General features: G+C 38.2%; 1 protein-coding gene across 1 annotated transcript in view; it reads right to left on the minus strand.

Moving 5' to 3' along the window:
- The window catches only part of sptbn1 (spectrin, beta, non-erythrocytic 1), a 105,808-nt gene that overhangs the window by 29,492 nt on the left and 63,071 nt on the right, over positions 1-13,245 (minus strand). Inside the window, exons 4-18 of the mRNA XM_087801952.1 lie at positions 10,559-10,732; positions 9,938-10,029; positions 9,135-9,215; positions 8,056-8,171; positions 6,998-7,110; positions 6,652-6,839; positions 6,472-6,589; positions 5,099-5,257; positions 4,927-5,022; positions 4,627-4,833; positions 3,392-3,545; positions 3,162-3,313; positions 2,361-2,579; positions 1,124-1,204; positions 844-1,050 (exon numbers count right to left, since the gene is read on the minus strand). Coding sequence (XP_087658078.1) covers positions 844-1,050; positions 1,124-1,204; positions 2,361-2,579; positions 3,162-3,313; positions 3,392-3,545; positions 4,627-4,833; positions 4,927-5,022; positions 5,099-5,257; positions 6,472-6,589; positions 6,652-6,839; positions 6,998-7,110; positions 8,056-8,171; positions 9,135-9,215; positions 9,938-10,029; positions 10,559-10,732 — 2,157 coding nt within the window. The remainder of the gene's footprint in view (positions 1-843; positions 1,051-1,123; positions 1,205-2,360; positions 2,580-3,161; positions 3,314-3,391; positions 3,546-4,626; positions 4,834-4,926; positions 5,023-5,098; positions 5,258-6,471; positions 6,590-6,651; positions 6,840-6,997; positions 7,111-8,055; positions 8,172-9,134; positions 9,216-9,937; positions 10,030-10,558; positions 10,733-13,245) is intronic.

Here is a 13,245-nt window from a genome sequence, read left to right on the forward strand (position 1 = left end):
CTGTGTTTGATGATCTACTGACTCCTTCAAGAAACATCTGTGTTTGATGATCTACTGACTCCTTCAAGAAACATCTGTGTTTGATGATCTACTGACTCCTTCAAGAAACATCTGTGTTTGATGATCTACTGACTCCTTCAAGAAACATCTGTGTTTGATGATCTACTGACTCCTTCAAGAAACATCTGTGTTTGATGATCTACTGACTCCTTCAAGAAACATCTGTGTTTGATGATCTACTGACTCCTTCAAGAAACATCTGTGTTTGATGATCTACTGACTCCTTCAAGAAACATCTGTGTTTGATGATCTACTGACTCCTTCAAGAAACATCTCTGTGTTTGATGATCTACTGACTCCTTCAAGAAACATCTGTGTTTGATGATCTACTGACTCCTTCAAGAAACATCTGTGTTTGATGATCTACTGACTCCTTCAAGAAACATCTCTGTGTTTGATGATCTACTGACTCCTTCAACAAACATCTCTGTGTTTGATGATCTACTGACTCCTTCAAGAAACATCTGTGTTTGATGATCTACTGACTCCTTCAAGAAACATCTGTGTTTGATGATCTACTGACTCCTTCAAGAAACATCTGTGTTTGATGATCTACTGACTCCTTCAAGAAACATCTCAAGACACTTTTTTCCTGATTCTCTTATGTGTTTTTCTCCAACTGTTTTTAAATATTTATATATTTTAACTGCGTTTTGCTTTTGATTGTTTGAGTAATTTGTGACCCTGGTCCATAAAAGGCACTTTACAAATTACTGTTACTCACTAAATTACTTCAAATGTCGACCATTGACTCACAAATATACATATTGTTAAAACAGTGACCTCATCAGAGTTGGCCTTCTCCGGTGGAAGCAGCTTGGCCTGGTCGTGCAGAGCCTCGATGACGGGTCTGTAGCTGCCGATCTCTTCGGCGACGTCCTTGTGCTTCTTGACCAGAGCCTGCGTGGAGAACTCGTCGTGACCCACGTCCACGCTGGACACGATCCTCAGCACGTCCAGCATCCAGGTGTCGATGTCGTCGGCGTCGGCCTGAGGGTACGACACGAGTATGTTGAAGAAGATCCTCTTCCATAGTCACCACTCTCTAGTCCTATGTGTTCACCTGGAACTGGTGCTGGTTACACGCCTCCTGCAGACGAGCCTTACGAAGAGCAGCGAGTCCCTCCAGAGCTGCCCACTGATCCTGGAGAGGAGAAAGAATTCTGTCACGACACGAGTGACTTTTTATTTCAAAAGGTGCTTAAAAAAACATGGTTTCAAAGATTTAATTATAATGAAAATATATATATATATATATTTCTATTATTTCTGTGATAAATTGATATAACCCAGGTGTGATATATCTATTGATGTGTTGATGAAGCTTCATGAAACAGTGTCTTGTTGTTCAGAGTTCAGTAGGTGGCGCCAACACTTTAAAAAGGATGTTTCATAAGAACAGTTGTTCAAAACAAAGGAAAATAGTGCAGAGATGCCATCTAGTGGACTCTGAAGATAATGACACTGTTTCATGAAGCTTCATCAACACATCACTACCATCTTGTGGACTCTGAAGACAATGACACGGTTTCATGAAGCTTCATCAACACATCACTATCTTCAGAGTCCGCTAGATGGTAATGACACTGTTTCATGAAGCTTCATCAACACATCACTACCATTCAGTGGACTCTGAAGATAATGACACTGTTTCATGAAGCTTCATCAACACAGCACTACCATCTAGTGGACTCTGAAGATAATGACACTGTTTCATGAAGCTTCATCAACACATCACTACCATTTAGTGGACTCTGAAGATAATTACACTGTTTCATGAAGCTTCATCAACACATCACTACCATATAGTGGACTCTGAAGATAATGACACTGTTTCATGAAGCTTCATCAACACATCACTACCATCTAGTGGACTCTGAAGATAATGACACTGTTTCATGAAGCTTCATCAACACATCACTACCATCTAGTGGACTCTGAAGATAATGACACTGTTTCATGAAGCTTCATCAACACATCACTACCATCTAGTGGACTCTGAAGATAATGACACTGTTTCATGAAGCTTCATCAACACATCACTACCATCTAGTGGACTCTGAAGATAATGACACCGTTTCATGAAGCTTCATCAACACATCACTACCATCTAGTGGACTCTGAGGATAATGACACCGTTTCATGAAGCTTCATCAACACATCACTACCATCTAGTGGACTCTGAAGAGAATGACACTGTTTCATGAAGCTTCATCAACACATCACTACCATCAACTTTTTAAATTCCAGTCTCATGGTACAGAAGAAAACACCACTCAGGGATGAGTTAAGACCCGGACCTGGATGTCCTGGATGCGTTCTTTGATCTTGTCGGCTCCGAAATGGTCGTTGGCCACCAGCTCGTCTCCCTGCTTGACCGTCTGCTGCAAGTGTCCGGCGCGTCCACTCATCTCGTCCTCGAAGGCCTTGTGCTGACTCAGCAGCCTCAGGGCGCCGGTCAGGTCCTTGCCGTAGTCCTCCGAGGACAGGATCTGCTCCTTCTCGCGGATCCATCCCTCCTGCAGACGCACACATGGGGTGATGAGGTTAATGCTTTTGTTGTTTAAATTAAAATATTTAATAAAATAAAGATCATAAGTGTCACCAGAATATTCAACGATTCAATTTAACTTTTCAAATGTTGAAATTATTTGATTGAAATGTTGTTTTTTAAGCATTAAATCATTTTTTTATTAATACATTCAATATTTTTTATATTTAAAGGTTGAATTATTTTGTTTCTTTTTAAATAATTGAATTAGAAAAATGTGTATAAAATTAATTTAAATGTTTTATGATTCAATAATGAACTAGTTCTTGACAAACAATTTAATAAGAAATAAATAGTTTCAACATTTAATAATCTGATGACACAGACAAACTTCTACATTTCAAAGTAATTTTGTCAAGTAATCTGATTATTTCCCCTATTATTCCTACATTACACACATTATTTTTACAATATGGGGTTAAACGGGTCAATTTGAAAAACTTCTCTATAAGATGCATCAGCACGAACTGTCAATTAACAACATCGATAACGATGGCGACGATAGACCTCCAGAGGGATCAATAAAGTTTTATCCATCCATCTTAATTACCTCTTCAGCCATCTCCCAGAAGAACTTCCACAGACGCCGCGACTCCTCCAGCCGCGCTCGCCTCTCGGCCGCCAGTTGACTGAGCTCCTGGTAGCAGAACTCCAGGTGAGCGACGCGGTCCCTGATGATCTGAGGGTCGCAGGGCTTGTATCCTGCGGAGCAGAAGCAGGTTCCTCATCCCGGTCCAGACAGTCCAAGGTGGTGCAAAGACAAATGGAAATCCATCTCACCGTCTGTGTCGTTGGCGAACCTCTGAGCGTTGGTGTTGACGTTCTTGACCCGGTCGGACTGGATGCCGATGTCGGCCTCCACCAGAGCGTGCTTCTGCAGCAGGTCCTCCACGCCCAGCAGGTGCTTCCCATAGTCCTGCGAGAGGAGCAACATCTGGGAGAAGAGGAGGAGGAGAAGGTGAGACTCTTGAGCAAGGGTTGGAAATGACATTTACTCCAAGGCTTCATTATATAACGTGACTGTTGTGAGGGACCTTGAAGCCGAGAGAGAGAAGAGCAACTAGAACATTTGTATTGTCAGAAGAAAATGACGTGTGAAGGTTGAATCTGATGAAGCTATGAACTGAAATACTTGAAAGTATTTTACTATTATTCAAATTGAAAATGTGTTGAAAAAATCAGTTTAAATAAAGTGAAAAAGGTTGAGAAGAAGGAAAAAGAAAAGTAAGAAGAAAAAAGTAGAATTTGAAGTAGAAGTAGAATAAGTAGTAGAATAAGTAGACGTAGTAGTAGAAGTATTAGTAGAATAAGTAGACGTAGTAGTAGAATAAGTAGTAGAAGTAGTATTAGAAGTAGAATAAGTAGTAATAGAAGTAAAATTAGTAAAAGCATTAGTAGGATTAGAAGTAGTAGTATTAGTAAAAGTATGAGTGGAATTAGTAGAATAAGTAGCAGAAGTAGTAGTAGAAGTATAATTAGTAAAACCAGTAGTAGGATTAGTAGTAGTATTAGTAAAAGTATGAGTGAAATTAGTAGAATAAGTAGCAGAAGTATAATTAGTAAAACCAGTAGTAGGATTAGTAGTAGATTAATAAAAGTACAAGTGTAATTAGTAAAATTAGCAGTAGTAGTATTAGAATTAGTAGTAAAAGTGCCTTCAGCATGGGCACAAAAAGTAGTAAAAAGGAGCAAAAAACATAAAAAAATTAACTTTACATGACCATGCCAATAGAATATTTATAAAGCTTTAATTTAATAAAACTATATTCTTTTTTTTTTAAATGCACATATTTGATCTCAATATTAATTTAAATTACTTTGAGGGTCAATAAATATTCACCAAAAAGACAAAGAAAAAAAGGAAAAAGTCTTTAAATACAACTTTATATTATATTTAATTGTATAGCTAATAACAATAGTAAATAGAAAATAAACTTGCCACCAGAAACATTTTCAACTTGTTCTATGCAGACTCTGACCTCATGACGGCCACATAAACATGATCACATGGTTACCTTCATCTCATCCATCCAGTCCATGATGTAAAGCATCTCCTGGAAGACCCTCTGCAGGCCCAGGTTCATCTCCAGCCGCAGCCTCCTGGCCTTCAGCAGCTCCAGCAGATACTCCCACAGCCGGATCACGTTGTCTTTGCGAGCCGTGACGCGCTTGATGTCATGGTAACTCTCCGCCTCCAGCTCCCTCGCCACGGCAACCACCGCCTGCGGCAGCGAGAAGAAGTATTCGGTGAGTGAGAAATATCAACTTTAAAAACGACAGACATGTGAACATCATTATCGAGGATCAGAACTGACCTGCACTCGCTCCTCGTAGGCTGCGATGTCTGTTTCAATGGCTTCATGTTTCTTTGTCGCTGCTTCCACAGCCTGGAGGTCGAACCCAAAGTTGTCCTGGAAACAGATGAACAAGATGATGTAGAAATGTTTGTTATTCTATGATGCGATCTCGTTCCCTCCGGCTCTGTACCTGCGAGACCAGCCTCTGGTTTTCGCTCAGCCAGGTCTCCCTCATGGCGGCTTTGCGGTCGAAACGACGGGCCAGTTGCTCGAGTTTCTCCTGACGAATCAGCTCCGTCCTCAGCGCCAGCTCCCGCTCGTGCTCCGCCTTCTCCAGACGCTCCCACGCCTGGACACAGAAGACGCGTCAGAACAAACCGTCAATTTAACAACTAATAAATAACGATGGCGACACTAGCGGCAGAGCTAACGCTAACAAGGACGATAACAACGATAACGAAGCTAACAATAATGATGACTATAATTCAAATTATAATGACATAGATAACAACATATATTATCATGACTACAAAAACTATAACATTAACAATAACAAACATTTAAACAACTACAACAATAACGCTCATAATAACAATTCAAATGATGATAATGCTCACGATAAAAACAATTACAAAAATGACGTCATAAAGAACGCTAACCATATTGACAACAATAATGATAAAAACAACAATAGCAACAACGATAACAATAATGATATAATATTTCCAACAACAACGCTCATTATAATGACAACAATAACTTTAACATTAACAATAAAAAAAAACTTAAAACGACAACTTAAACAATGCTAACAATATTGCTTATAATAATGTCAATTATAATGATTACAATAATGCTTCTAATAATGTCAATTATAATGATTACAATAATGCTTCTAATAATGTCAATTATAATGATTACAATAGGGACAACAATAATTACATTAAAAAACAACTACAATGATCACAAAAACGATAACACAGACGATAAAAACATGGATAACAATAACTAACAACTACAACAATGCTAAAAATAATGCTAAGTATAATGAGAATTATAATGCCAACAATAATGCTAACAATAACTGTCTTTATAATGCTAACAATTATGCTAACAATAACTGTCATTATAATGCTAACAATAATGCTTACAATAACGGTCATTATAATGCTAACAATAATGCTAACAATAACCGTCTTTATAATGCTAACAATAACTCATTATATTGCTCACAATAATGCTTACAATTACTGTCTTGATAATGCTAACAATAACTCATTATAATGCTAACAATAATGCTAACAATAACTGTCTTTATAATGCTAACAATAACTCATTATAATTCTAACAATAATGCTTACAATAACTGTCTTTATAATGCTAACAATAATGCTAACAATAACTCATTATAATGCTAACAATAATGCTAACAATAACAGTCATTATAATGCTAACAATATTTACAATGATAAAAACAACAATAGCAACAACAATGATAACTTAACTTAAAGAACAACAATGTGACTCAGTGTTTGTATCTCGGAGCCAGAGGTCAAAGTTCACCTTGTTGATGTCAGAGATGAGTTTTCCCTCTCGAGGCGTGTAGACCTTCTGGTTGTTGGCCCTCATCTTACTCTGGATGGTGAACAGAAGAACTTCCAGGTTTCCCTTCTCGGTGAACCTGCGACACAAACACCAGGTGAGCAGGAGTGGAGGCGACAACAGTCAGGTGTGTGGTCGTACTTCGGTGGTTTCTCCACGGTACGGTAGGTGTTGAAGGCCTGCAGCTGCTGCTGGACGCCCACCAGAGAGTTGGCGAACTTCCTGTTGTTCAGGATGATGATGGTCTGTTCGATCCACTCCAGCAGGTCCGAGGCCAGAGACTCGTACTTCTCGATCATCTTCTCCGTCTCGATGGCGTTGTCCAGAACCTACGACACCAGCGAGTTAAACACTCGTCTCTAGTGACTCGTCTCTAGTGACTCGTCTCTAGTGACTCGTCTCTAGTGACTCGTCTCTAGTGACTCGTCTCTAGTGACTCGTCTCTAGTGACTCGTCTCTAGTGACTCGTCTCTAGTGACTCGCTCACCTTTCCGATTCTTTTGCCCTCCACCTTCAGCGCCTTCATCTTGGAGAAGTAATGGTAGTAGGTGACCACGTAGGTGATGATGGACTTCTCGTCAGGATGGTCCACACTGATGTCTGGGAGAGGAAGTAGATACTTGTCAAATTATTAAGTATGAGGAACCATTATAATGAGGCTTATTGTTGGCATTATAGTTAGTATTATAATGTAGTTAGCATTATAGTTAGTATTACAATGTAGTTAGCATTATAATTTAGTTAGCATTATAGTTGGCATTATAATGTAGTTAGCATTGTAGTTAGCATCATAATTTAGTTGTCATTATAGTTAGCACTATAGTCGTCATTATAATGTAGTTCGCATTATAATGTAGTAAGCATTATAGTTGGCATTATCATTTAGTTGGCATTATAGTTAGCATTATAGTCGTCATTATAATGTCGTTAGCATTATAATTGGCATTATAATGTAGTTAGCATTATAGTTAGCATCATAATTTAGTTGGCATTATAGTCGTCATTATAATGTAGTTAGCATTATAGTTAGCATTATAATGTAGTTAGCATTATAGTGGGCATTATAATGTAGTTAGCATTATAGTTAGCATCATAATTTAGTTGGCATTATAGTTAGCATCATAATTTAATTGGCACTATAGTTAGCGTTATAATGTAGTTAGCATTTTTATTAGCATCATAATTTAGTTGGCATTATAGTTAGCATTATAGTCTTCATTATAATGTAGTTAGTATTACAATTAAGATAGCATTATAGTTAGCATTATAATTATAGTCATCATTATAATGTAGTTAGCATTATATTTATACTTATAGTTAGCATCATTGTTAGCATCGTTGTTGTTGTTATCATCGTTTTAAAAGTTAACATTTTCCATGTTTTTTATTGTTGGTGTTATCGTTTTTAACATAAAATCTTTTGGTATCCATTTTATGATAACAAAGCCAATCGTGTTTTGTTTTTTATTCATGAAAGTATCTTTAAAATGGTATAAAACATACTATTTTCCGTGTGTGTGTGTGTGTGTGTGTGTGTTGTCTGACCTTCTGCGTCCAGCAGCTTGGTGAGGCCCAGGTGTTGCTCCGCCAGGTTGAATGCATTCTGTAGGTTGTAGTGAGCGTTGGATTTCTTCAGCTTGTCGAAGTCGATCAGGTCTGGTCTGTAGACGATCATCGAAAACACATGATCAAAATACAATAATACCAAAGAATAATTCCTTAAACAACCTCCGAGTACAAGTACACAACTGGAAATGTACATTCAATAATTTTATAATAATTTAATAAGATTTCACAAATGTTTGTAAAACTTTCTAAAATGTTTCACTTTCTATTTTTGTGTACATTCAATTAAGAAACATAATACAATATTTTATTTGAGAAATGTATCTTAGAAACAAAGTGGCTTGAAAATGTGTTGACTTTCTTTGTATTGTTAAAATCTTAGTTGTTTTAATGTTTGGTTCCATTATAGGAATTGCTTAAAACAACAACTAAAACAATGCTAACAATATTGCTAATTATAATGACTAAAATAACTTTAACATTAACAAGAAAACAAACTTAAAATAATGATAACAACAACTATAAATATGCCAAAAATATTCCCTATTATAATTCCAATTATAATGATTACAATAATGCTAACAATACATTTTATGTACTATGTAACTATAACAATGCTAGCAATAATGCTAATTATAATGTCTTCAATAATGCTAATAATAACTGTTATTATAATTCTAACAATAATGCTTGTTTTAATGTATGGTTCCATTAATAGGAATCGGTCGTTTATACTCATCCTATTATTCTGAAAGTCTATATATATATCGATCACCCGGTGTGTGCTTTGGAAAGTATCATGTGACGCGTCTGAAGTGTCAAATATTCAGGTTGTGTTTTAAAAACAGGAATCACCTTCTTTCATAACTGAACTGATGAGACGAGTTATGTTGACATGTGGAAACAATCTGCTCTGATTAGTTTCTGGCAGCTTTGCTGCTCACATGAGCTCACACACTTTTTATTCTTCAGGATTATATTTCAAAAACTGTGTCAAGGTCTAGAAAAACACTCTGAGTGTGTGTGTGTGTGTGTGTGTGTGTGCAAGTGTGTGTTACCTGTGTTTGTGGATGAGGGCGTTGAAGGCCATGCCGTCTCTCCAGCTGGTGGAGAAGTTGTGGATGTTGACGTTGGGGTAACTGCAGACATGAAACACATTCATTAACGTCAACTTAAAATAACTAATAATACAGAAATTATAAACATCACTGGCCTCGACACGATGTTTGTGCTTTAATCTGATAGTTTAAAAACATTTATAGTTTTTTTTATTCATAATTTACATGTTAATATTCACAGCATAAGTTAATATTTGTGTTGCAATTTTGGTGTGTACGTGTATGAGTGTGTGTGTGTGAATGGTTGTGTATCTTTGTGTGTCCTGAGACAGACTGGGGTCCTGTCCAGGGTGTCCCCTGCCTCTCGACCAATGAAACTGGGATAGACTTCACCCTCATGAGGGATAAAGCTTCATAGAAAATGAATGAACGAACAACCATTTTGATAATTTCTGCCAGATTCTCCAGTACTCGACAATACTTCGAATACATCCTTGTTCCTACAGTACTGCAAAATATTGTATTGTCAGATTCTTCACGATAGAAACTCCTATTAAATTATAGTGTTTTCATTAATGAGTTGTAGATGATTTAAACTTTTTGTTTTTGAACCGTTAATTCTCATATTTGATCTTGTAAACAATCAAATCATAATCCGATTTAATCATTTTTAACGAATATTTGAACGTACACTTTTATCTTTGAATATAATATTAACAACTATTTCCTAGTCATCAACCTCCTCATATAGAGCTCTGATCTTTGCAAACATTATTCTGTAGTTGGATCACTGAAGGACTCACCCTGCAGTCTTCATCTGACACCAGAGCAGCAGAGCATCTTTAGCAGACTTCTTCTCCTTGTTGTCCTCCGTCTCCACACTGATGTCCTGGATCTGAGAAACACAAACGAAACCTTTCACTTCAGATACACTTGAAGATCTACCAGTGACTCCGGTCAACAATCATCTCCAGCTTCACGCTCTAAACGCCTCCATGTGTTTCTTGAGGGACGTTGCGAGAGGCTGAAGTGTCACATGACCACACACACAAAGATCATCTCCTGCATGAAGAAGTGTCTCGACTATAAGAATAAAGAGTGAAAACGACGAGATCTTACCCTCATGGCTCAGAAACGATCCCTGTGGTGATCACACCCGACTCATGCAACACACACAACACACACACACACACACCCGACTCATGGAGCGCACAAAACACACACACACACCTCCACACACACATGATGCTGCATCAGTGTCGCTGAACACGACTCAGTTTCAAACCTCGTTGCTCTGGATTTAAGGGAATTTTTTAATCCTTGGAGCTAAATCCCTTCATTTTCCACCCACTCCCCCCCCGTTCACAGCCGATGACATCATTAACCCGCCCCCGCCGACCATGAAGACCACGTCTGTGTCGTACCTGGAAGCGCAGGATGATGGTCCAGATGAGACCCAGGGTGAGGCGGTGGTTCCCGTCCACGATGTCATGTGAGCCCATGTTCTCCAGGTGAACCCGCTGCTCTTTCAGGAACTGCAGAGCTTTGTCCACGTTCTCCAGACAGTGGATCCTCATCCTGCCTTTGGTGGGTTTGGGCTGTTTTGACAGAAACGAAGAGACCTTGTTAGAACCAAACCTTCGACATATGAGATGATGCTTCACATTACAAGTCCAGGAAACTTATAGAAACATATTTTTTTTAAAACCCAAGGTTCACTGATCTGTAAAAGCATTGGGTTTTTCATTCTTGGTTTTCCTGTCGGAACAAAATGTCACCAAACGTATCCTGGATGTTTTAAAGATGAGTCGATTAAAGATCGACAGAGTGTCGTCAGCTTTGACCCACATTCGAGATGTGAACTGGATTATCGAGTAGAAATCTGAAGGGTTTTTTTCCGGGTGGATTTTTTTTTTTTCTGGACTGGACTCGACATCACAGCTGGATGATGCCTGCGTCCAGCTGTGATGTCGTCTGGCGCGACACTGAAGACTGAGATGACACTAATCTTTCTTGGATGTGACGACACGCCTGCAGAATGTAGAGCGAACACGCACGTCTGCGATGAACCTTCATCAGACGATGTTGTATGAAGAAAAGTCTTAAAGTGAAAACACTTTGAAAGTTTTGTCCACATTTAGCTTCAAAGTAAGCCTGAGAAACCTGGGTGTTGTATTTGACAAAGACATGTCTCTAGTTCAAAACTGAAGAAAATTGACCAAAAACTGTTTTCTTCAACTGAGAAAAATCTCTAAACTTAGGAAAATTATGTCACAACATGATCTGGATCTTATAATCTATTGCAATGTCTCAAATCGCATACTTCTCTTAGTATACTAGAAGTTAGATACGTACTAACTAGTACGCAAATTATCCACAGATAGTATGTCTCAAATCAAACACTGCTGCTACACACTAACCATATATAGTTTTGTGGGCGTTTTAGTACACCAACTTGGTGTGCATGGCACACTAAATTTCGCATACTAAGTATTGAGACGCACTTTCGCACTAAACATACTAACTTTGAGTACGCAAGTATGCGATTTGAGACACAGCATACGTGTCTTCTTGTTTAGACTATTGTAACAGTTTATTTTGTGTCTAAACAAGGTCTGTCTCGCCTGCAGTTCATACAAAACATTCTGAGCCGCTCTAGTAGAAGAACTCACATTTCTCCTTCAAACTCTTCACTGGCTGCCAGTTTCTTTCAGGATCATTTTAAAATTCTGGTTCTTACTTTCAGATCTATTCATGGTCAGACCTTCCATCAGTTGATGATCAACTGACTCCTTCAAGAAACATCTGTGTTTGATGATCTACTGACTCCTTCAAGAAACATCTGTGTTTGATGATCTACTGACTCCTTCAAGAAACATCTGTGTTTGATGATCTACTGACTCCTTCAAGAAACATCTGTGTTTGATGATCTACTGACTCCTTCAAGAAACATCTGTGTTTGATGATCTACTGACTCCTTCAAGAAACATCTGTGTTTGATGATCTACTGACTCCTTCAAGAAACATCTGTGTTTGATGATCTACTGACTCCTTCAAGAAACATCTATGTTTGATGATCTACTGACTCCTTCAAGAAACATCTCTGTGTTTGATGATCTACTGACTCCTTCAAGAAACATCTCAAGACACTTTTATTTGAGCTTTTTCTTAACTTTCTTGTTGCTGCTGTGTTCGTCTTATTTTGTCTTTTAAATTTTTCAGATTTGTATGCATTTAAGTGTGTATTTTATTACCCAACTTCTGTGTAGCTAGCAACCTCAGTGAGGACCTGATTAGAAGTTCCCTTGCAAGAGTGAAAAAATGTATTCCAATCATTTTTTCCTGATCGGGCGTTAAATTGACTGATTGATGCTCCTCAACCACCAGAATACCAACTGGCGAGTCATTGGTTACCGGGTCACAGAGAAAGAATAAGACATTTCTATAATCTTTGTTAAAGTTTAAAGTCCGTTTTTTAGTTTAAAAAGATTTTCTCTATGTTTCTAGCGCACGTCATGGGTCAAAGCCTACGTACAAACACTAGATGGCGCAATCTTGTTGCACCATGACTGCATGAAACCAGTCCATGGGTAAAAAAGGTTCCTTCTTCTTCAGAGGAAAGTGTGTTGCATCTTATCTTATCTTGGTCATTGACTTCCAGCAACAAAACTACTCCCTGCTACCGTTCATGTCAAGAACGTTTGGTCAATTTGCTCGAGGGGTCTAAAGTTAGCTGAAAGTCAAAATGGAAGAATTGTACCTTTGGCTAATCGGGATGTTTAAATAACAATATTTATAGCGACCATAACTGGGTCTTTTAGATTCTTCAGAGGCGCCGACGCTCTTTTCGTTTAGCTTCTCATCACCTTCAAATCTTGGCTCTGATTGGTTGATCTGTCAAGGCAGTGAAACGTGTCGCTAGAAATGAATAACTGTGACCTTGTCCTTCCAGAAACACCACATAGGGAGATATTGTAATGCAAAGTTTGTCACACATGCAAGTTCCTCTGCATGAACTTCACTTTCACTTAACTTTTCAACGTATGAGACCAAGTTTCTACTCATCATGGACAGTATGAGACACCAGTGGTGTTGCATCATGTCGTCTAGT

The sequence above is a fragment of the Callionymus lyra genome, chromosome 11, assembly GCF_982586985.1.
Source record: "Callionymus lyra chromosome 11, fCalLyr1.hap1.1, whole genome shotgun sequence".
NCBI lineage: Eukaryota > Metazoa > Chordata > Actinopteri > Syngnathiformes > Callionymidae > Callionymus > Callionymus lyra.